The sequence below is a fragment of the Puma concolor genome, chromosome D3, assembly GCF_028749965.1.
Source record: "Puma concolor isolate L17-30 chromosome D3, mPumCon1.1.hap2, whole genome shotgun sequence".
NCBI lineage: Eukaryota > Metazoa > Chordata > Mammalia > Carnivora > Felidae > Puma > Puma concolor.
The window spans coordinates 80,299,814-80,324,101 of NC_141678.1; the positions used below are offsets into that span (position 1 = coordinate 80,299,814).

At 42.6% G+C, this 24,288-nt stretch overlaps 1 protein-coding gene and 1 long non-coding RNA gene across 12 annotated transcripts in view; one reads left to right on the forward strand and one right to left on the reverse strand.

Annotated features, from left to right (window-relative positions):
• The first annotated feature begins 33 nt into the window (after positions 1-33).
• On the forward strand, positions 34-23,913 carry LOC147575665 (uncharacterized). Of its 2 annotated transcripts, XR_015242608.1 has the most exons (4): positions 34-189; positions 993-1,052; positions 17,322-17,503; positions 23,640-23,913. It is a non-coding gene; the product is annotated as an uncharacterized LOC147575665 (long non-coding RNA). The 2 variants fall into 2 exon arrangements; XR_015242609.1 differs by lacking the exon at positions 993-1,052.
• Positions 17,824-24,288, reverse strand: part of PIGN (phosphatidylinositol glycan anchor biosynthesis class N) — a 102,001-nt gene continuing 95,536 nt past the window's right edge. For all 10 annotated transcript variants that reach the window (XM_086683150.1, XM_025931037.2, XM_086683154.1 and 7 more), the window contains one exon: positions 17,824-18,135. In XM_086683150.1, the coding sequence (XP_086539276.1) occupies positions 18,012-18,135 (124 nt within the window). In that variant the 3' untranslated portion in view covers positions 17,824-18,011. The remainder of the gene's footprint in view (positions 18,136-24,288) is intronic.

Below are 24,288 nucleotides of genomic sequence, written 5' to 3' on the forward strand. Positions count from 1 at the left end.
TCAGAGACGTCAGAGGCCGATCACCGGCTTCCGGCTGCGGTCGTCCAGGTAACCGAGACCACCGAAAGCGCGGAACTGAAGGTCAAGGGAGACTACTGTATATTGTTCCGCCTTTGAAGAAGTTATTTAACATCAGCGAGTCTCTTGTTAACTAGCTTGTGCCCTTTTCCTCGTGGATTTGAAGAAACGGTATGTTCTTGACATAAGCCCTCGGCCAATTACATGTATTGCAAGTATCTTTTCTGATTCTTTAAAAGCTTCCCTTTTGGGGCGCCTGGGTGGCGCAGTCGGTTAAGCGTCCGACTTCAGCCAGGTCACGATCTCGCGGTCCGTGAGTTCGAGCCCCGCGTCAGGCTCTGGGCTGATGGCTCAGAGCCTGGAGCCTGTTTCCGATTCTGTGTCTCCCTCTCTCTCTGCCCCTCCCCCGTTCATGCTCTGTCTCTCTCTGTCGCAAAAATAAATAAACGTTGAAAAAAAATTAAAAAAAAAAAAAAAAAGCTTCCCTTTTGACCAACATAATGGAGTCTTTGTATGAACAGAAGTTCTTAATTTTTTTAAAAAAAGATTGTATGTTTTTATTCCTTTTTGAGTAAACTCTACACCCAAGGTGGGGCTCGAACTAACGACTTGGCAATCAAGAGTCACATGTTCTACCCTCTGAGCCAGACAGGTGCCCCTAGAAGTTCTTAATTTTTTTTTTTTAACATTTATTTATTTTTGAGACAGAGAGAGACAGAGCATGAATGGGGGGAGGGCCAGAGAGAGAGAGGGAGACACAGAATCCGAAGCAGGCTCCAGGCTTTGAGCTGTCAGCACAGAGCCTGATGCGGGGCTCGAACTCACGGACCGTGAGATCGTGACCTGAGCAAAGTCGGACACTCAACCGACTGAGCCACCCAGGCGCCCCTAGAAGTTCTTAATTTTAATGTAAATCCAAAACTTCAATATTTTCCCATATACTTAGTGACTTTTGTGCCTGTCTTTTCTTCTAGCATTGTGGCTTTCCTTTCCCTACAATGTCCTTGGAACTGCCTTTTTAAATATGGTGTGAGGTATGAATCAAGACACATTTTATTCCCATATGGATATCCAATTGACACAACACCATTTGTATTGAAAAATTGCGTTTCTTTCACTGCTCTCAGGGTCCTTATATATGTGAGTTTACTCCTGAATATTCTATTCTTTTCTACTACTCTATTGATTCACCTTGTACCAACATTATAGTAATTGTGATTTTTTTTTTAATTTTTTTTTCAACGTTTTTATTTATTTTTGGGACAGAGAGAGACAGAGCATGAACGGGGGAGGGGCAGAGAGAGAGGGAGACACAGAATCGGAAACAGGCTCCAGGCTCTGAGCCATCAGCCCAGAGCCCGACGCGGGGCTCGAACTCACGGACCGCGAGATCGTGACCTGGCTGAAGTCGGACGCTTAACCGACTGCGCCACCCAGGCGCCCCGTAATTGTGATTTTAGAATAAATTTTCCCGTTTATACACTACTGCTGACCCTTTGCATTTCCATGTAAGCTTAGAATCAGCTTGACAATTTCCACAACATGGCCTGCTGGGATTTTGATTGGAATTGCACTGAACCTATAAATTAATTTGGGAAGAATTACAATTTTACAAAATTGTCTCTTTATTCTCTCTTCCCAACCACAAACATGGTAATTCCTTCCATTTAGTTCAATATTCTTAGTTTCTTTTAATGATATCATATAGTTTTTACAAAGCAATTAAAAAAAACCACATCTAACGGGTTTGTTCCTAGGCATCTGTGGTTTTGAGTTATTGTTGTAAATGGTATTATTTTAAGTTTCATTGTACCTCCAATACAATGTTGAATAGGAGTAGAAAAATCAGTATCAGGCATTCTTGTCTCCTTCCCAACCATAGGCAGGAAGCCTATATTTCACCATTAAGTATGTTAGCTCTAGGTTGCAGGCACTAATTTTTATGTTCTTCTCCTCCACTAATTTCCCTTCTTGTCCATCCCTTCTCCATCTTCTGTAAAAACTTCTCAACTTCTCTTGCCTGCCTCTCTCACCTCTTATCCTCTCTTTGTCTTTGTGGGTCTCTGTATTTTTATTTCTTTAATTTTAGTGAGGTTCCAAGAAGGAAGCAAGATAAACATGTGTTGAACTTGTCATGACTAATTAGAAGTCCCCTAAGAGTAGACATGAAACAATCCATCTTTTTAAGTTTATTTGTTTTGAGAAAGAGAGAGAGAGCAAGCACACGTGTGAGCAGGGGAGGGGCAAAGACAGAGGGGGCAAGAGAATCCCAAGCAGGCTCCATGCTGCCAGCACAGAGCCCAACATGGGGCTCTATCCCATTATCCCTGAGATCACCACCTGAACCAAAATCAAGAGTCAGACGCTTAACCGACTGAGCCACCCAGGTGCCCTGAAACAACCCCCCCTTTTTTTTTTAATTTTTTTTTAACGTTTATTTATTTTTGAGACAGAGAGAGACACAGCATGAACGGGGGAGGGGCAGAGAGAGAGGGAGACACAGAATCGGAAGCAGGCTCCAGGCTCTGAGCCATCAGCCCAGAGTCCGACGCGGGGCTCGAATTCATGGACCACGAGATCGTGACCTGAGCTGAAGTCGGACGCCCAACCGACTGAGCCACCCAGGTGCCCCAACAACCCCCTTTTTAAATTAAGGTGTACTTAATACACTGTATGACACTTCTGTTTCCTAAATTGGCAGAGTTTTTTTTACAAGTTTCTTTTTAAATCTTCATGCATTTGAAAAAATGTGGGAAGCAGAAATATATCACATACATCAATTGTAGCTTCCTTAAGTGATAAAATAATAAAGAAATTTTATTTCACCGTAATTAGAATCTCACTTTGAGGTGCCAGAAGCCACCTTTATCTCCAATGATTTTTTTTAGTTGTGATTTATTTTTTAAGTACTCTCTACACCCAATATGGGGCTTGAACTCACAATCCCAAGATCAAGAGTTGAATGCTCTATGAACTAAGCCAGCCAGGCACCCCTCAAATGATTTTCTTTATAGGCTAATGTGCTGCTTTTCTGACAAATTCAACTCCCCACTTCCTGGAGGACTCCCTTAGGCATCCCTGAGTAATGACCATTGAGTTTTTGCTTACGTACCTCCTATGCCAAAGAGTTTATCCATGTATAGACACAAATATTTATCTCAATTTCACGCTTAAAGGAGGTTCACTTAGACTTGCATACTGAAAATAATGGAAAAACCAACTAAACAGTGGCTTAAATAAAGCAGGGGTTTTATTATTGTCATAGAAGAAGGAGTCCAGGAGTGGTCATCCAGGGCTGGTCTGGCAGCTCCCTGGGGCTACCAGTAACCTGCCCTATTTCTTGCTGTCTGTTCCTTCATTTTCAGGCCAAGCATGGCCTTTAGCACCACGTTTATAAGAAGTGTCTTCCACCTCCAGAAAAGGTGAAAGGAAAGTGCAAAAGGCGTGGCCTGTTGAGTCAACCCCTTTATAAGGAGCATCCCCAAAAGCCTCCCCAGGCAGCCTGCTCTTACATCTCATTAGACAGACCATTTGACCTTAACCACAAAGACTGAGGTCTATATTTTAGCAGGCCACCCTGAACCAAGGTGAGGTTGAGTTAGTAAAACGGAAGGATAATCGATACTGGGTCAGCAGCAAACAACAGAGTCTGTTACAAGACTTTACCTGTTTTCCCCTATTGATTCCTTTCCCCCATGAGAGAAGAGCAGTCAGAGCCTGTGACAATAGCTCAAAACTCCAGGGACCAGCTCTGAGCCATCTGGGAAGTGATGGCCATTAAGACGTGAAGTCAAGAACAGAGGAATCTCTGAGAATCTACAGAGAAAGCACAGTGGGTTCCTACTTCCCTGAGGAAAGGAAGCTTAACAAAGTCCCCCTGGATGACCTCCAGCCAATCTGGTGGAGCTAGGAGGCTGGCAGAGGGAGAGAGCAAGTTGAAGACCAAAATAGAAACAGCTGTTGGCTGCGTTTTCCGGCCCTAAGGGAATCGCTTGTGTACATGTTCCGTGAAACAATTCCGTTTGATCCATACACATGTAAAAATCATTGCCTCCTTCACTTTTCAAGTGCTTGGAGTTACTCCTTTCTTATTTAAGCCTTACATTCACCAAGGCTACACACGGCCATCAGCCTGAACTTGTAGAACTACCAACCCGGTACCCACAGGCCATATAATGCTTACCACTCATTACTCTAGAAGTTTCATTTTTTTGTGGCCTACCACAGACTTCGATGTCGTGCCAGGCCCCAGGCTTAAGTTCACTGCTTGCTATCATTTGTCCTCCTAATAACCTTAACGTTAATGCAGTTTTTAAGATGAGAAAACTGGGGCTCCAGACGGAGCAGTTCCAAGGTTCAGAGCCACATCTGACAGACTGATTCTAAAACCAGGTACATGGAACAAAAGCCTTCTCCTCGTTTCCTTGAAGCCAGAAAGAAGCTAGTCTAATGCCTTGGTTTATAGAGGAAAAAATACACACACAGCCCAGAGGAGTCAAGGACCTGGCCCAGAGTGGCAACTGTAGCGGGCACAGTGAATATCCGAACCCAGTCAACTCACCTCTTGACACAAAATGAGAGTCTGGCGCTACCTGGTGCTTTTAATGTTTGGAGGGCTTAATTCTCCTTTTTGCCAGAGAGGGACATCGTTTTCAAAGCTGAGTGTTCCTTCAAGACACTTCATTAACCACATTAGGGTTTTTACTTTATAGACTAACAGAACACATAGTTTAAAAACATATCACATCCTGAATGTAAACAGCTAGGGGACCCTACTGGGAACCAGCTCTAAACACATTTAACTTTATGATTTTGCTGAAAACCAAAAACAAAGCAAATTGTCTTTAAATTTATTGAAATAACCCTTTTTTCCCTTCATCTCAGAGGAACCGGTTAGGAGCTCCACAGCTTGATACCCTAGTCATCATCTGTTCCTTGGAGAGGTCCTCCCTGACCTGCCTTTCTAAAGGAAATTCCTCATTACAGCACATTTGGGATTCTGCTCCTGGCCACAGCAGATTAAATTGCTACTAGACCAGCTCTCCTACAGTGAACAACTATAACACTAGACAAAAGCACATGGAATTATGGTTTCCAGAAGTTGGGCAAAAGGCAGCACAAGTCTGTGATCCCTAAGAGAGGTGTCCCATGATACCCTTTCTGTGGGCACTTTTTAGACTATGTCACAAGGAGGAAGCCAAACGGAGAACAGTGGTCTTGCTGAGCTGAGGAGAAAGAAGTTGGAAGTTTGGACTAGTAAGACAGTTGGAAAGTGGAGGGCAAGGTATATAGAGAAGGGAGTTATGCAGGGAGAGTTCCAGATATCTGCGGGCGGTGGGGGGGGGGGGGGGGTGCCCTTGAGTCTTTGTCTAAATATCAGGCTACTCATCTTAGGACAAGACACCATGAGGCTGATCCAAGATGCTGCAGGACTGAGCAAGTACTGCAGCCTACATAGGACTGGGACATGTTCAAAGACTGGCCAGTCAGAGTGGAGAAATGTCATTGGCCCTGGGTACTCAATAGAGACCCCAGAGAGGCTATTCTAGACCTACACTGACACAGCTCTAAAACAGCCCTTGAACATATCAAGATGATCTACAAATTCACCACGAGCCAGAGCAAAATTCCACACTGTATTAAAGAAGCAACAGAGTCTAAACACTCAACTATGTAGCACCCACAGCTAGCTTACGATCAGTAATTTCCAGACATGTGAAGAAGCCATAAGATATGATCCACAACCAGGAGGAAAACAGCTAATTGAAAGACCTAGAAATGACAAGAGATGATGCAATTAGCAGAGAAAGACTTACAGATCTTTTAAACAGCTCTATTTTGTAATGGGCAAAATATTTGAATGGACACCTCACCAAAGAAGATATACTGACATTAGCATATTAACACAGTAGTCATTAGAGAAATGCAACCACAAACCACAGCGAGATTCCACTACATGCCTATTAGAATGGTTAAAATTTAAAAAGACCATGTTAAGTGCTGGCAAGGAACCGGGACTCTTACACTCTTTTGGTGGGAGTAAAGACTGGTACAGACACTTTGGAATACAGTTTGAAAACATATTGAAAAAATAAACATACACCTACCATATGATCCAGCCATTCTACTCCTAGGTAATTATCTAAGAGAAAAGGAAGTATACGTTCACATGTTCAAAGACTTACATACAGATGTCGATAGCAGCTTTATTTATAACAATTCCAAACTGGAAACAACGCAAATGTTCATTAAAAGATGGGTAAATAAACAAATTGTGGCATAGGTCATGTCAAGATCCCTGTAAGGTTTTAAGATGTTACTCTGATTGCAAGCTAACCAGGGATCTTCATAGACCCAGACAGAAGACTTCTGAGCCACAGGCAAAAGACAGTTGAATACGCGCGGCAATAATGTAGCTACAGTGACATAACCACCTCCTTTCTCTGAGCTGCAGTCCCACTGGGTGATATGAAGAGTGTCAGGTGTTGCCGTCACACTCAGTGTGTGTGTGTGTGTGTGTGTGTGTGTGTGTGCGTGTGTGTATGTGTGTGGAGGGGGGTGTTGTAGCAGAAGAAACATTGAGATTTGGAAGCCCTGACTTTATACAGGAGCTATTGGTAAACCAGTCCATTTTCTCCTCTGGAAAGAAGTCCTCTACCAGAATTTCTGTGAAGCAAATGAAGTCAACTTTTACTGGCAACTGCCATGAAGTGTTTAAGTCTTCTTTTGCTGCATAATCACCACAAACTTAGCATCTTTTTAAAAAAAAAAAAAAGCAGGGGAGCTCGATCCCATGAACCGTGAGATCCTGACCGGAGCTGAAATCAAGAGTCGGATGCTTAACCAGCTGAGCCACCCCCACAGAGCTTGGGATATATATTAGTTATATCACATATATCATGAGAGCCCAGTGATCTGTCTATATCTCTGTCATTTGCTGCAATGTCGGTAGCACGTGGTAAGAACCCAGTAAATCTTTGTTAAAGGGACAAACAGAAGAATTACACAGAATACTTAGGTAATAAGAAATAGTATTCTCAGTTCCAGAAATGTGAATGTGGAGATCTAAATGACAGAATATAGTTTAATGCTATTTTATGCCTTTTCGAGAGATCACTTAAAAGTAGGAAGAAAATCAGCACCCAACTCTTGGTTTCAGCTCAGGTCATGACCTCACAGTTCATGAGTTCGAGCCCTGCATCGGACTCTGCACTGATAAGTGTGGAGCCTGCTTGGGATTCTCTCTCTGTCTCCCCCTCTTCCTCCGCCCCTCCCATTCACTCTATTTCTCTCAATAAATAAATAAATCAGAAGTAGGCAGAAAATCAAAGGGTCTGGGAAGCTAAAGGATTATAAACTCTAAAGAATGGCATCCCCCTGAATTTCAAAAGCCAGTGAAAAGTCTCATTCTGTGTCTGATTAGTACAGACTCCACCACCCCAAGAACTAACCAAAGACAAATTATCCTAATACAGGCAGAAGAGCCAAGATAAATAGCAGCCTGCAGGCCCCCTTAAAAAGCCAAACCTTTCAAACCGGAGAGTAATCTACTTTAAAAATGTCTTGGGTAATAACCATAACATAAAGTTTGATGTCTGTTATTACTTCACAATGTATGCAATATGCTTTCCTCCGCCGCCATCCTGTCAAAAGACATTCCAGAATGGATCTTCTTTGGGGACTTGACAGACACATCACAAGTTGCCAGAGAAGGAAGGAGGTGACACTTTTGTCATCACAGACCAAGTATGAAACCAGAACAACTGCCAGTGTGCAAATCAGGGTGGTTTGGGAAGGATTCTTCCCCTGAGGGACAAGCTTTTAAAAAGACACCAAGATGATAAATAGTTATTTTTATTTAAATGCACTCCCCCTTGCCCCCCAACAGCACATATTAAATTCCAATATCCTTGCTTAAACTGCGCCCTCCTGCAGCCAGGCTGTTGCCAGCACTGGATTCTGTGATCCACAGATAGATCCTGGCAAATTCACTTCCAACTCCCTCCCCCATTGCCCCTGGTGACAGTGAGGATGAGGATAAGAATGCCTGACCCTTGTGAGGTGTTTCAGGCCTTTGTATACCTGGCCCTCCTGGGGGAGTCTTTCTTTGACGCTGGTTATGGCAGAAACCTACAAGAGCAGCAACATAACAGGGGGGATCCACTGACTTTATCCTGAGCCATTTATCTATCTGTCCTTCCAAGGTGTCAGCAACCCTGAAACAATGAGTCAAACCATCTTGACAGGCTTAGGCCATTTAGACCATCTACTCTAAAAAGAAACAGAAGAAATTAAAAGCCTTTGAAAACATGTTAGTTAAAGGAAGTGCCATTGTTTACGTGGCAGTAGCTGGCAAAAATAGTCTTCTTGGCAAATTTTCAGGAATTTTCTGCTTAAGCTTTTAGAAGCAAGTTTCTACTCCTTCTTATCCATACTGCGATTCTAATTATTCAAACTGAAAAGCACTGTGCGATAAAGGATGACAACTCTGAACAAAGTGCCATTTTGAAAATGATCTAAATTTTCAGGTAGTTCAAAGTCTCTGGAGTTTTCCAAGTAAGACGTGTTACTGTTTCTTGCATAGCAACCACCCAATTCTGTTTTCTTAGTCCTTAGAATATGGATCTAACAAAGCCGAGGTTTGGGGTTTGCCTCCCAAGTAAGGAAGCTGCCATCAGAAGGAAAAAGAAAAAAGGTCTTCATAGATAGCAACCTCACCCTGATTCCCCCAAAGCAATTCAACATGTTTGTCCTTTGGATAAGTAGATGAGCACCATCATGTCTCCATGTGAAATGCAGCACAGACATGGTAAGGCTATAAAATGGCGGCCACAAGCAAAGACTATGGAAAATTCAAGCACGACACAGACTCGGGCAAGCCAGTGATGGGGCGTTGTGGAGGCTGCTGGTGACTTTGGTGAGTCACTACCATGAGCCTTCTACGTCATTCTCCCCAGAGCTCTCCCAAGCAGTAACATGATTCTGATTGGGACAGGAAGCGGGCAGTAAGAAGCATTGGTGGAAGATCTCTTCCATGTCTCTTTCTTTCTTTCTTCTTTCTTTCTTTCTTTCTTTCTTTCTTTCTTCTTTTTTTTTCTTTTTATTAAGTTTATTTATTTTGAGAGACAGAGAGCACACGCATACAGATGGGAGATGGGCAGAAAGAAGGGGAGAGAGAGAATCCCAATCAGGCTCTGAGCTGTCAGTGCAGAGCCCAACACGGGGCCTAATCTCACGAACTCTGAGATCATGACTTGAACTGAAATTAAGAGTTGGAAGCTTAACCACCCAGGCACCCCAGATTTGTTCCATGTTTCTGATGGCTTTATACCGCTTTTCATTTTTGCTGCCTTCCTGGGTAAACCGATCCAGAGAACACCTTCGATCCTTCCCTCTTTTTTTCTTTTTTTTAATCTTACTCCTGCTGGCTTTTCTGTCCACTTGCAAAGCCTGAGAATGGGATTGTGAAGTCAGTATTGGATTTTAACCAACTTGGGTTCCTTCACCCAACCTCAGAGCTGACACACAAGGACTCAAGGAAAGCTTTTTGTAGGGAGATCCAGGGGTGCTGGGGTGAACGGAAGAATGGTTGGGCAGACAGATGCATGAAAGGAAGAAAAACTTTTCTTTCTTCAAGGAAAGAGTTTTTGCTCTGTTGACAGGTGAACCGGCTCAATCTGAAAAAGCTGAATTTGCTGAATAAGAGAATAGGGTATTCAGTACTGGTGACTGCTACAGCCCAGGATCTATTCAGGAGCAAGGCCAGAACCTCAAATTGCCAATCAGAAAAGCAACAGTAACAGCTGGGAGCTGGGGTCACCAGGAATGAGGAGAGCAGACAGTTCTCTGCAGGAGGCACTGACTAGCCATTGACAGCGCTGCATCTAACGCAGCGACAGGGGTCACGCGCATCTTCAGTTCTCATCAAAGCTTCACCTCACTAGGCCAAACTGGTAATGCCATCCAGGCCCCACCAGCTCTGTCCACCTCGTGGAGGAGCAGGTCCCCCAGGTAAAACAAGGAAACCGGTAAAACTCTGGCCACACAAGTTCTCCATTCCAGGGGATGGCTAACAGGCCCTCACCTCATGATACTCCCATCTTAGACCCCGGTGAGTTTGGTCAGGCTCTGAGGCCCCGGAAGCATTAAGAACAGCAGCTCCAACCATCGGACTGACATGAGATAGGATCTCATAAACCGGAGTGTCTGTTAACATTACACAAAATTCGTGGCTTAACAAAGGAAACATCACTTGAAGGCTTCACTCTAAGGTTCAAGGAATGTTCTTGTGATGGTGCCAGGCCCTGTCACGGGGCCTGTGGTGGCATGTCTAGTTCACGCCAAATCTGGATCAAGACTGAGAGGATTTGTGTGCAGGGCTCCTGTGGGAAAATTCCCTCCTGCATTCTGGATTAGGTCATGGATGCCGTGGTGTTAAGGAGGGTGAAGGCTCTTCTCAAATAAGCCCAAGGGCAAGGGTTTGAAAGACAACCAGATTTATCACAAGCTTTCAACTTTCTGGTTTCAACTGAATCCAGATGCATAAACACCAAAAATATTGAAGGGAAATGGAAAGTCTAAGGAGCTCTTTACTTCCAGAAAAATATGGCTGAAATATTCCAGAAAAAAATCATCAGCAATCTTGACATTAAAGGGTGCTTAACTCCACCCCTAAGTTTACGTGCTGATATCTTTATATCCACATTTTAGGGTGAACTATGGTACTCAAACTCGTGATCTAGAAAACTTTATGAATTAGCCATGCAAGTGCTGTGATTCAGTCTGATTCTGTAAAGCTAAATTCCCCATATATATTCATTTCCTAGGGGTGCCATAACAAATTATCACCAACTGGGTGGCTTAAAACAATGAAAATTTATTCTCTCAGAGTTCTGGAGCCCAGAAGTTGTAAATCAAGGTTGCTGGGGGAAACCCTCCTTCTGAAGGCCTGAAGGGAAGATCCTTCCTGGCGTCTCCCAGCTTCTGGTGGCCCCTGGCCTTTCTTGCCTTGTGGCTGCATCACTGCCTCTGTCTTCACGTCATTTCTTCTCTCACAAGGACATTTGCTATTGGATTTATGCCCCCCCCACCCCCCCGCCCCGTCCCCGGATAATCCAGAGTGATTTCATCTCAAAACCCTTAATTATATCTGCAATGACCATCTTCCTAAATAAGGTCACATTCACAGGGTTAGGGTGTGGACATATCTTTCCAGCGGCCACAATTTGACCCACTACACTAAGCACACTCTGGACTTTCAGGTCTTTACAAAACTTCAAGTGCTTGCAAACAGCAAATATTCCCTTTCTTATTTTAATGCTAATGAAATAAAAGTGAGGAAACTTTGCTCCTTTTGCTTTATATACCACTTGGAAGACAGCTGGCATTTGCCTCAAATGTGAAGGATCCGGTGTAAGCGTGTCACATGCCTATTACAGACGTGTAGGCAACTTCAAAAGTATGTTTTCTTAATCGTGCTGTTTACCCTGGATTATGCACACACAACTGCAGAGTCTAGTTCTCATGTCACCTGCTTGGGTACAGTGACTGTGCTTTCAGAAGCAAAAATCTACAAATGCTCGTATGCAGATTCTGGGATATAATGTTTCGGCAGCAACCGTCTGTTGAAAATGTAAAAGCAAAGCCAGTTATACTAGTCGTGGGATCTTTATAAATCACCCTGGGCTTCAGTTTTCTCATGTGTAAAATGGTATAATAATACCTACTTCACAGGGTTGTTACGAGGATTAAATAGTTCAGTATGTGTAAACCATTTAAACAGGGCCTGGCACTTTGTAAGTTTTACCATAATTTTTTAAAAAGCCATAAATAGAAATTGCACTAAACATTGAAGAGATACTTGTACAAACACATTCAAGGCATGCACGTCAATTAATGCTCTTGGATGCAAGTCACAGGAGATCGAGACAAAATTATGTTGGAAATGAATGGGAAGGGTTCCAAGATGGTTGGAACAAAGGGAACTTGGGCAGCAGAGGGCAGAGCCACAGAGATCTGTGAAGAACATCACTGAACTATTCTGTCCCATTGATTTCCAATCTAGAAAGCATAAGGTAAAAAGAATATACAAAAATCAGCATTTTAAGTGGAGTTTTGGAATGGTTCTTATCCGCTGTCCTTAGAAATCACAGCAAAAATAAGCCTTCTTTTTATCAGATAAGCATGTGATGGAAGGTTACCTACTAGAAGGTATGTAGAGTATCTCAATCCAACCTAACCATCAATAGCTCCTGAACTTTGCATCTTAGAAATTTTCTCTCCTTTCTAGCTTGAAAGTCTTGCAAAGAACTCAGATTGGCCCAGATTGGGTCAGATGTGCACCTCTAAATTTGTCAACTATGGTGAAGGAAAAGTCATAAGAAACCACTTGGCTCCTGCCAGAGATACACGGTTAACAATGGAGGCAGACTTAGTCCCGAGGAGAGAGTGCCGAGCAGACATTGGCACAGCTGAGCACTGTGTACTCACACCATGTCTACACTGAACATCAGAACCGATGGGAACCAATTCGTGAAGAAAACCCATTATTTGTATACACACCGGGTTCGAACATGGTTGAGAGAGAGGAGTGACATGAAAAGAGAGAAAACAGGGCAAGAGAGAAATAAATAAAACAGAAAAACCAAGGAAGGCATAAAACTTTAGTAATCGCCTTCTGTAGGCAAGTCGCAAGAGAGTAAGCCAATATTTGCTGTGATTTTTATTTTTCTGGTAAAGGCTATACATTTATGGCATAAAGACTTAGTCCAGATTCTACCAGGGCTGTCTGATGATCTGTGATGGGTACTACTGAAGAGTCCCACGTGAAAGACTAAATCATCATAGGCATAATTTATACAGAGGCAAGTAAAGTTGCTAGTACACTTTTTAAGTGTATTTATTTATTTAGAGAGAGAGAGAGAGAGAGAGAGCACGAGCAGAGGAGGGGCAGAAACAGAGAGAGAGAGAGAGAGAATCCCAAGCAGACTCTGCACTGCCAGCACAGAGCCCGACACGGGGCTCAAACTCATGAACCTGTGAAATCATGACCTGAGCTGAAATCCAGAGTCAGATGCTTAACCGATTGAGCCACCCAGGCACCCCAAATTGCTAGTACATTTTAAAGTTTTCCCACATTAGGGGTTAAAATCTTTTCAGGAAAACAGATTCAATTAAACATGCAACACCCCAAAACAGTGTGACAAACTAAGGTTTTAAGCATCAAAGTATACGACAACATTTCTAAAGTATGCTCGCCAGTTGGAGGGGAGACTTTAAGATAGGTCTGCAGCCAAGCAAGTAGAAGCTGCTGGTATACTGCGATCTTTCTCCCTCCATAATGCGTAAATCAAGTTAAATTCCCTAAGTACTACAATAAATATACCTATTAACTTTGTTTGACCAAGTGCTTCTCAAATATATTTGATCAGGGAACCCTTTTTATTATGACATCTGTATCCTAAGTAAACGATGTTCTAAGGGACATACTTTGAGAAATGCTACATGGCAAATAAATACTGCAGTTTGAGTTGAAAATAGTTGTGATCTGTTTGTGTCTCTAAAGAAATTAGTAAGTGATACATTACTTCTCAAATGCCCTTGGTATAGAATGAGTTATTCTGTACTGTATTAAGTGCAGAAATCTCATCTACCTTTTTTACATACCATGCTGATGCAGAAATGTGAAAATGCCACAACATGTTACCATAGTACTGAAAACACGTACCATAACAATCCCATTTCAAAGCATCTTACAGAGGATGAGAAAATGTCAATATATAAAGAACGACTCTGGAAAGGTGAGAAATTACCAAGTTCTCTCTGGTCTCTTTGAGGAGTCCTCGGAACTGCCCGAAGGATGGGCGGTGGGGGGGGGGGGGTCCTCCCCAAATGACTGAGTCAATTTAGCTCACTCTCTTCAGGCCCCTTGACCAGCCGGTGTCTAGTGTAGATATAGGAGCTCACCAGGCTCTCCCCTGCAGAGTTGATGCCCCCCCTCTGGAGACAGTCCCTCCCCCACCCAACACAGCTGCCACCTTCCTCCCCCTGGGCCAGCTCCACCAAAAATTACATTTTTCATGGCACAGGTATGTGTCAAAGGTGGAGGAGCAAAGGAGTCCCTAGTCTACTACAAGAAGTGTATAAAAGTAGGGGGTGGGGATGGTGGACATACAGGTTTCTAATATCTGAGGTGGCTGAAATTTGGAATGAGTTTTTCATGAGAAGCAATACTGTGAGTGATAAATAGGTTATCTAGGTATGCAGTCAAGCTCTATCATTGTTAGGTCATTTTGAGGGAAGTATTATGAAAATATATTACCATTTATAACATTTTCCCAAAAAACAAAAAAGCATTTTTTAAAAAACTTACATCCAAGTTAGCATATAGTGCACCAATGATTTCAGGAGTAGATTCCTTAATGCCCCTGACCCATTTGGCCCAGCCCCCCTCCCACAACCCCTCCAGTAACCCTCTGTTTGTTCTCCATATTCAAGAGTCTCTTATGTTTTGTCCCTCTCCCTGTTTTTATATTATTTTTGCTTCCTTTCCTTCATATTCCTCTGTTTTGTATCTTAAATTCCTCATATGAGTGAAGTCATATGATATTTGTCTTCCTCTAATTTCACTTACCATAGTACGCTCTAGTTCCATCCACATAATTGCAAATGGCAAGCTTTCATTCTTTTTGATTGCTAATACTCCACTGTGTGTGTGTGTGTGTGTGTGTGTGTGTGTGTGTGTGTATATACACACATATACATATATATGTATGTATATGTGTGTGTGTGTGTGTGTGTGTGTGTGTGTGTGTGTGTATATATATATATATATATATATATATATATCTACCACATCTTCTTTATCCATTCATCCATCAATGGACATTTGGGCTCTTGCCATACTTCAGCTATTGTTGCTAGTGCTGCTATAAATATTGGGGTGCATGTGCCCCTTCGAAACAGCATACCTGTATCCCTTTTTTAACGTTTTTAATTTTTTGAGGAACCTCCATACTATTTTCTAGAGTGGCTGCCCCAGCTTGCATTCCCAAAAACAATGCAAAAGAGATCCTCTTTCTGCGCATCCTCACCAACATCTGTCATTGCCTGAGTTGTTAATGTTAGCCATTCTGACAGGTGTGAGGTGGTATCTCGTGGTTTTGATTTGTATTTCCCCAATGGTGAGTGATGTGGAGCATTTTTTCATGTGTCAGTTGGCCATCTGGATGTCTTCTTTGGAGAAGTGTCTCTTCATGTCTTTTGCCCATTTCTTCACTGGATTATTTGTTTTTTGGGTGTTGAGTTTGATAAGTTCTTTATAGATTTTGGATACTAACCCTTTATCTGGTATGTCGTTTGCAAATATCTTCTCCCATTCTGTTGGTTGCCTTTCAGTTTTGCTGATTGTTTCCTTTGGTGTGCAGAAGCTTTTAATATTGATGAGGTCCCAATAGTTCATTTTTGCTTTTGTTTCCCTTGCCTCCGGAGACGTGTTAAGAAGTTGCTGTGGCCAAGGCCAAAGAGGTTTTTGCCTGCTTTCTCCTCGAGGGTTTTGATGGCTTCCTGTCTTACATTGAGGTCTTTCATCCATTTTGAGTTTATTTTTGTGTGTGTTGTAAGAAGGTGGTCCAGGTTCATTTTTCTGCGTGTCGCCGTCCCATTTTCCCAGCACCACTTGCTGAAGAGACTGTCTTGATTCCATTGGCTATTCTTTCCTGCTTTGTCAAAGATTAGTTGGCCATATGTTTGTGGGTCCATTTCTGGGTTCTCTATTCTGTTCCATTGATCTGAGTGTCTGTTTTTGTGCCAAGACATTTGTGTTCTAAATAGTGCATACTAAATATGATAATACAGAGAATTAAAACATTGGTTAATTATGAATGGACTGCAGGTAGCTTCCTAAATCCTTAGAGTATCCTCCAAGGTTTATCCACGGTCCACGTGACATACCATGGCTTTTTTGTTCAGTATTTTCTCAACCTGATATGCTGCCTTTAATTCCTATAGCAATTCCTAATTTAAGCAAATGCTAACTAGCAAATGTCTTAAGTTTGATTTGGAAATCTGGTGTTAATAGTTAGAATGAAAAAGTAAATGACTTAAACAGAAATACATTTAAATAATATTTATTTTTCCTGTTATTCAATGTAAAAATATGCATTTCAAAACGCTAAGATATTTGATAAGATGCACAACAGAAAAGGCCTGTCTAGATCTCTGTTCCCCAAAGTCTGAGGGGTCCAGGTAACAGTGCGGCAAGGCGAGCCCACGGCTTCAAGTACACATCACTCTTTTGTCAGCTCACATGGACTCAGGACAACATGAAGACGTGCTTCAAAGAGCAAAATAAAGGCAAATCGCTGAGCACCTTTTACAATGTCATAATAAAATATTCATTAATTCCTCTGTGTGGAAATCTGGGAAAAGATGGAAAGTAAAACTAGGCATAAAAGGAGTTAAATGGTGTTTATAAAGTCGGTTTTCGCTGACTTGTGAAAAAACCGATTAAAAATCCTGAGGCAACGTGAAAGTTCACGGGTTCCGTACCCGCCAATACCATCATCCGTTACAGCAGCTGCTTAGTTGTCCAGCAAGATTTTATATCAGACACGGATGCAAGGGGCCTTACACTGAAATCTACGTCTCTTTCTTTCCTTGTACCATAGTGCTGTCACTGGTACGTGAAGTACTATCACGACTTATTACCGCACTTCATTGTAAGCAGAAAGTAAGAAAGTGCGTTTTGCCAAACTGCTTTCTGAATCTTCTAAATTGTATTTGTTCACTCACCGGCCAATTTAAAAAACATAGTAGTTTCTAGGGGGCTTCCTGGTCATTAGTGTGAACTAGTAATGCAGTAATTTAACTCAAAAGGAATTCTTTAAAAGTGGGACTCAGACTAGCAAAGCTTAGCATCAGCCAAAATCTACCGGCACGCCATGGGCTAAAGGCCAAGTCTACAGTGATGCATAAAGGTCACTTTGTGAAAAACCCAAGTAAAAATTACTCTCAAACTATTCTGCCCATTAGAATTAGTTTACAAATGGAAATTTAAATTTAGTGAGAGGACTCTAAGCCTTTGGGCTAGAATCTTCCAACCAGAAAGATAAGCAATTTTAACACTGATTCCTATGATATGGTCAGAAAGTTTAACCACTGACTTAAAGAATTCTGTTGAAACAATATGTGATAAAAGCTATGCGGGTAACAGATACTGAGTCTACAAGTAAAAATTGATCCTTTAAAAATTTTTCCCTGAATCAGACACAAACACCAAGTATTTTCTACCTTTCTATCTACAGAAATTCCAATGGGAATCCAGAAATGGAAAAAAAAAAAAAAAACAAAAGAAAAAAAAAAGGGACGGTCAACCTGCACCTGGCTGGGACACTATGAAAACCCTGAAGAGCACTAAGAAGACAGTGTCGCTGCGCTCCGAGGGAAGATGGAAACGCCTGCCAACACTGTTTCTACTGAAGCTTCGGTAAGGAACAGATCCTGATTCTCTTTCTAGCGTTACCATTCCTTGCAAAACCAGGGCTGAGCGCTGATAAATATTTGTGGTGCAGCCGGGTGACCTGCTCCAAGCTCAGCCAGTGCTGGCTGTGGAGGTGAGCAGCACCGCCCCCACGGGAGCACATTCTCGGCCGCATCTAGGGGACGCTGCGCGGTTGCTGAGCCGACTGTTCCAGGTGCTCTAAAAGCTCGGTGAGAGGGGCCGACAGCTAAAGGAAGAAACTGAAAATGGAGAAAGTCCGCGATGCCCTTCCACAGACAGAACCACTATTTCACACACACAGAAACTCAAGAAAATGGAAGCTCCTTTATTGCAGATAACCTGTAAACTCAGAATTCCGCATGTCTTTCTCTCTGTAGGAGCAGAATATGCTGTATATCAATGTCCGTTTTCTTACTGAATCCTTGATAAGAGTTTAGTGTAAAAGGAGAATGGGAAGCAGGATCCAGATGTTGAATTGATGGCTTGGGCAACATCATATGAGGTGGCTTTTGGGTTTGCCACAGAGTCTGAGTTTCTTTGTCGTGAGCAGGTGGGCCAGGCCATTGAGAAACACCAGAACGATGGTCATGGACATGACAATCACGTAGTGGCTGATGCTACAGAAAGAGAAAAAGAAACATGTTATAGGAAGACACAACACACATGGGAAAGAGCAGGAGAGCTCTCTAAATAACGTTTCTAAATGTATACATAAAATACGCAGAATTACAAAAGATACCAGTGATGGTTCTTAAGTTTATCTATATATTTATTTTTAGTACTCTCTACACCCAGCTCATAACCCCGAGAGCAAGAGTCACATGCTCTTTGAACTGAGCCAGTCAGGTACCCCGATGATCTGGAAATAGGTATCAAAACGTTGAAAACCAAATTTGTCACAGAAGCAGTGATGAGCACAAATATTTTGAGGTATGTCCAATAACTGCAACGTGTTATGAAAATGTCTGATTGGTATTGGCACTGCCTGTGTCTTTGTCACCAACAGAAACTGAATTTCAAAATCCAGCTTTTAGAAACAAAGACAATTTTCCGCCTCTAATTCTTGCTCCCTCTGAATAACATCCACAGACTCCCCAAGATGTCCCCAGGTTTAGTAGTTTGGCATTTTAGAGCACACCATTCTGTGCTTTGATGGAAGTTAGAAGTACTTCAGCAAAACCACCAGCTACCCTCCCCCCCCCCCAAAACGTTACCCAAATTCAAATTCAGGGAAGTAAATGTTTCAGTCAAGGAATCTAAACAAAGGAAAAAGGATACATTTCTTATGAATCTCTAAGTCAAAGCTACTATCTCCCAGATTCTGCTTTTTTAGACCTTTTATCACTTTTTAACACTTTAAATTATTTTAAATACTCTTAATATTTTAAATTTTTAAAAAGCTTATTTATTTATTTTGAGAAAGAGGGAGAGGAGAGCACGCACGTGAGCGGGCTAAGAGCATGGAGCCCCACTTGGGGCTCGATCCCACAAACCGTGAGATCATGACCTGAGCCAAAAGCAAGAGTTGGACCCTTAGCTGACTGAGCCGCCCAGGTGCTCCTAAATTACTTGAAAACAAATACGTATTAAATATGACCTGGTTTCTTAACAAGGTAAGTTTCATGACACCAGTAGATAGGTGACTATCCGTAAATTTAATGGAAGTCTATTTATAAGAGGTATTTTATAGATCACTTAGCTCCTTCGAGTGGCCTGAAATCACAAACTTTGGGCCCATTTAAGCTAACATTATTGGCAGGAAACAGTCATGAAGCTCATCACCTTCATGCAATTGAGCCATAAGGCATTCAGCTTGTGATATTTTCCATCAATCAGGTCTTGGTATCATCTCAGCACACCAGAGTTAAAGCAGCATTCAATTTCAACTGTAAATGAGTTTGGCTGTTCCCAGTCTCTCACCTTGACTATTCTGACATCATTTAAATCAGCAATTCTCAAGGTGTACATGTGTGATTGGTAGAGGGACAGGGTGTCTGTGTGGAGGGGCATATAGAATCACCAGGAAGGCCTATTCAGCCTGTACAAGGGGTGATAGATAAAAGGTTGATTGTACTTTTCAATCAGGGTAAGGGGCAACGGAAGCAGGTCAAATCTGTCGGATGTACTGGAGAAGACAAGTTTGAGAATCAGTGATTTTTAATGAAGCTTAGTATTCATTATAAGAGTAAAGATATTTTATCACACTTATTAGTGATATTTCGGAGGATATTAAAATAGTATTGAACACAATGAGAAGTTATCATTATATCTAAAGAGAAATGACACTTGAGTTGCCATCTGTATTTTTGTTCAATTTTTTAATGTTTTTATTTATTTTTTAAAGAGAGAGAGACACACACACACAGAGTTCAAGCTGGGGAGGGGCAGAGAGAGAGGCGGAGACACAGAATCAGAAGCAGGCTCCAGGCTCTGAGCTGTCAGCCCAGAGCCCGATGTGGGGCTTGAACTCAGGAACCGTAAGTTCATGACCTTAGCAGAAGTTGGGCGTTTAACCGACTGAGCCACCCAGGCGCCCGTCATCATCTGTATTTTAATAAAGTATAACAACAGTGCATGCAGGAAACAACTCCAAATGAACACCACTATCAAATCAAACCAATCAAACCGATGATCCTGCCTCTATTCACTTCACACCAAACACATTTAGAACATAAATTTAAATATGTTTTTATAGTTATGAAAATGACCTCAAAGGACTTTTTCTCTAGTTTTAAGAAATGCACTTCTTTCAGTACACCATATAAAAGGCAGTACTCTGTTCAGTTTATGACCTGCTATGAATGAAGATACAGTAGAAAAGATCAAAAGAAGAAAATACTACATTGTAGCTCTGTCAGCCCAGCTCAGTTTTATGGCCTGGGCAGAATATTTTTCACATGGCTGTTAAAAGAACACCTGATGCCACAAGGTCCTCCAGAGAACCACAGGCTCAGCTGACTACACTGGCTGGAGTAGATTCCTGTAAGATTCTCAATTTAACTCTGATAAAATCTGCTCAGAAGATGCATTTTGAAACATATTGGCCTATACGCATAAACGCAAATACCGTCTCAGGCCCTAACAATACAATCTTTACTTTTTTTTAAGTTTATTTGAGAGACAGACAGAGAATCGCAAGCAGGTTCCACACTGTAGGTACTGAGCCTAATATGGGGCTCGAACTCACGAACTGCGAGATCACAACCTGAGCCGACATCAAGAGTCAGGCACTTAAACTGAGTGAGCCACTCAGGCATCCCAACACAATCTTTATTTATTTATTTTTATTTGTTTTTAAAAGTTTTAAAAAATTTTATTTATTTTGAGAGTGAGGGAGAGAGAGAGACAGAGAAGGAGAGAGAGAATCCCAAGCAGGCTCCACACCATAGGTGCGGAACCTGATGCAGGACTCAAACTCATGAACTAAGAGATCAGGACTTGAGCCGAAATCCAGAGTCAGACACTTAACCAACTGAGACACCCAGGCGCCCCTACAATCTTTATTTTTAAAGAAACTATTACTTATTTGTTAACCTGAAACTAATTGCTGAGGAATCTCGCAAACCTATTTTGAAAACCCACCGCAATCGCCACACTGACACTATGACCATTGTAACCGCACGCAGGCCACATTCGCAGGGCTGGTGAGCTCCCAGTCCCCTCGAGAATCCTGGGACACAGTCTCACCTTTTCTGTGTTCATAAAGCAATCACTTAGTAAGGACAAAAGGACAACATTCCATCCCTGTGTATAACAGGCATATTAGAGCTGGAGTTATTAACTGTATTACTAATAAAAAGGAGTTTAGAAGTAAAATTAGTCACAAAGGAAAACTACCGCAGGAGCATAATTCAAATAACTCGGGCCTGGTAAGGAAACGCTGCCAATAAGTTTAGTAACATCTGCAACGTGATAAGAAACAACTTAGCTTTTCATATATACGTTCACACAGGAAAAATGAGAAACCCAAAACTTAAAAAGCGACTTTCTCACAAACAGAATGCAGGAAAAAGTACAACAATGAGCTTTTGATACGTGAACCTGATTGTATGGTGCTTTAGCTCGGTCTCTTGAAGCCTCTTTTCCAGCCATTATCCAAGCCTCTTCCTCGCAATAAATTAGATGCCGGGGCGCCTGCGTGGCTCAGTCGGTCAGGCGTCCGACTTCAGCTCAGCTCCTGATCTCACGGCTTGTGGGTTCGAGCCCCACGTCAGGCTCTGTGCTGACAGCTCAGAGCCTGGAGCCTGCTTTGGATTCTGTGTCTCCCTCGCTCTCTGCCCCTCCCCACTCTCTCTCTCTCTCTCAAAAATAAATAAACATTAAAAAAAATTAAAAAAGAAATTGGATGCCGACAAAGATGCATGAAGCAACTCCTGCCCACCAGAGCCTGAACCACACGGCTCGCCGAGGCAGAGCGTGCTGTTACCGCTACACAGGACACCAAGAGAAGATGACAGAATTCTAACTTGTCAACAGGCGAAGCGGCAAAACAAAATCGTCCCGCTACAGCCCCAGTCCGGGTGATTCCATTAGAAAGCCTAATTTCTCTAACTCAGATTTCAGTTTGTTTCTCCATCCCAACCCCTGCCACCCCCACGCCCCTCTGCAACCATCTTCCTTCCTTACGAGGGCATGTTTTGGACATGATAATATGGGACAAAGAAGACGAGCAGAGCAGAGCAAGGGGTGACCAGGAGAGTGTGTGGGGACTTATGAGGCACTGCCTTCAGCCTGATGAAGAGAACTGAGCTCTGAAGTCTCCTATTTCACCCACCTTCGAGAAGTCTCTCAGGGCAAGCACCTCATTTCACCGAAGGGAGTTAGATCTGTGAGGGCAAAGCCCTGAGACGGAGCTGAAGTGCGGTTTAACCTAACTTAACTAACTGCCTATGCCTTTATCACCTTTCCATCCCCTCTGGATTTTAACGCTCTATCGATGAGGGTGTAATGATTATACCAGGACACCAGACATAAACCAGGACCCTTCCAGATAAACCTGTCCACGTGGTCACCATATGTGAAGGGCAGCTCCCATTACAAAAAAATACTATTAGCACAAAATATTTCTACAGCGTAGTTTTTAACCCTCTATAGCATTAACCAATTATATAATATTTTCATAAATATCATAAGTAAATTATAGCATGAAACATGGAGTTAACATCCTTTTCTCCCGGCTAGCCCTGCAGAGTGGGTGGGGGTCATCAAAGTGTTCCTGACCTGTGGGTGCTAATGCACCATTCTGTTTCCCTTGGTGTGAATGATGCTCAATGCTTGTCTTATGCGTCTTCTGCAATTATCTTGTGCTCTGATGAACACTTTATTCCCATGATGGTTGTGTAAAGGAATGCGGGAAACAGGCCTGGAGGTACCATGTAAGTGCCAGGGAGAACGTCATGCTAGATGTTAAGTACAAGTTTTGCAATGGCTCAAAGACTCTGAAAAAAGATCACGCAAGCACAGGTAACAAAAATAGACAAATTGGACTGAGTAAAAATTGAAAACTTTTGTGCCTCAAAGGGCAGACTCAACTACTTTTGGCTCCTTCCCTCCTCATCGATATTTCTTCCTTCTTTAAATCCTAAATGTACAGTGCTCAAAACTCTGCAGTGAATGGTTCCTTTGCAACAATCACAAACAGGATCAGACACAAAGCCACTTTTAAAAAAGGGCTTAGCAGAGGTACAAAACAAAGGCTTTGGGAAATTCACCGCAAGTAGAGGCAGCGACAGGCAGTGGGGATACTACAGACCACGGCGGCTCGTCCAGTGCCGTCCTGCGGACCTGTGCAGCCTTCTCTACAAGTCACAGAAGCAAGTCACAGTCTCCGTAGGGCCACAGTGTCCTCATCTCTAAAATGAAGACAGTAAATACAGCTCCTGTGGAAAATATCTACTTGACAGTGTTGTGGTAAAGATCACATGAAATATCGTGTTAGTAGACACCGTAAACACTGCAGCGCAGCACCAATGCAGGTTATTTGTGGCCGAGGTATGACTGGGGCAATCCTCTGACTGGCATCCTGGACCTCCTACTTAAGTTCCAGCTTCTGTCCTATTTTGCCTTTTACCCACGTAAACCGATTCCCTGGTCTCCGAACTGCCTTCCTCATGTCTTTCAGGACCCCGATCTCAAATAACCAACTACTGGGAGTGCGGTCACTGTGTTGCAGTCCACGGCCATGCTCTGACCTTGTGGGTAAGTCTCGGCCTCTACTCTACTCTGTAAACAAGCTTACTCCATTTGAACCCCAATGCGGGCTCCAGAACCCCAGCTTTGACAATGGGTAATTAGCATTGATGTATCTAGGGACATTCATCCCTTCCGACTATGATATTCCTCATGCTCATGAGTTAAATGAAATGACAATAAAATCTTAGAGAGAAGTGAGGGTATTCCATGTGGTTTCTGCTCCATGTTTCTCCTTTTCTTTCTTTTCTTTTAATTTTCTTGATGTTTATTTTTGAGAGAGAGAGAGACAAAGTGCATGTCGGGGTGGGCAGAGGGACAGTGAGACATAGAATCCAAAGCAGGCTCCAGGCTCCAAGCTGTCAGCACAGAGCCTGACGCAGGGCCCGGACCCCCGAACCGTGAGATCATGACCTGAGCCCAAGTCGGACGCTTATCCGATTGAGCCACCCAGGAGCCCCTCTCCTTTCCTTTCTAACTGAGCTAGAAAGAGCTCTACACTTATGACTCTATTTCCTGATCTTCCATCTCATTTATCCATTTTCCTTTCATTTTTATCAGTTATACATGCAGTGCTAAAA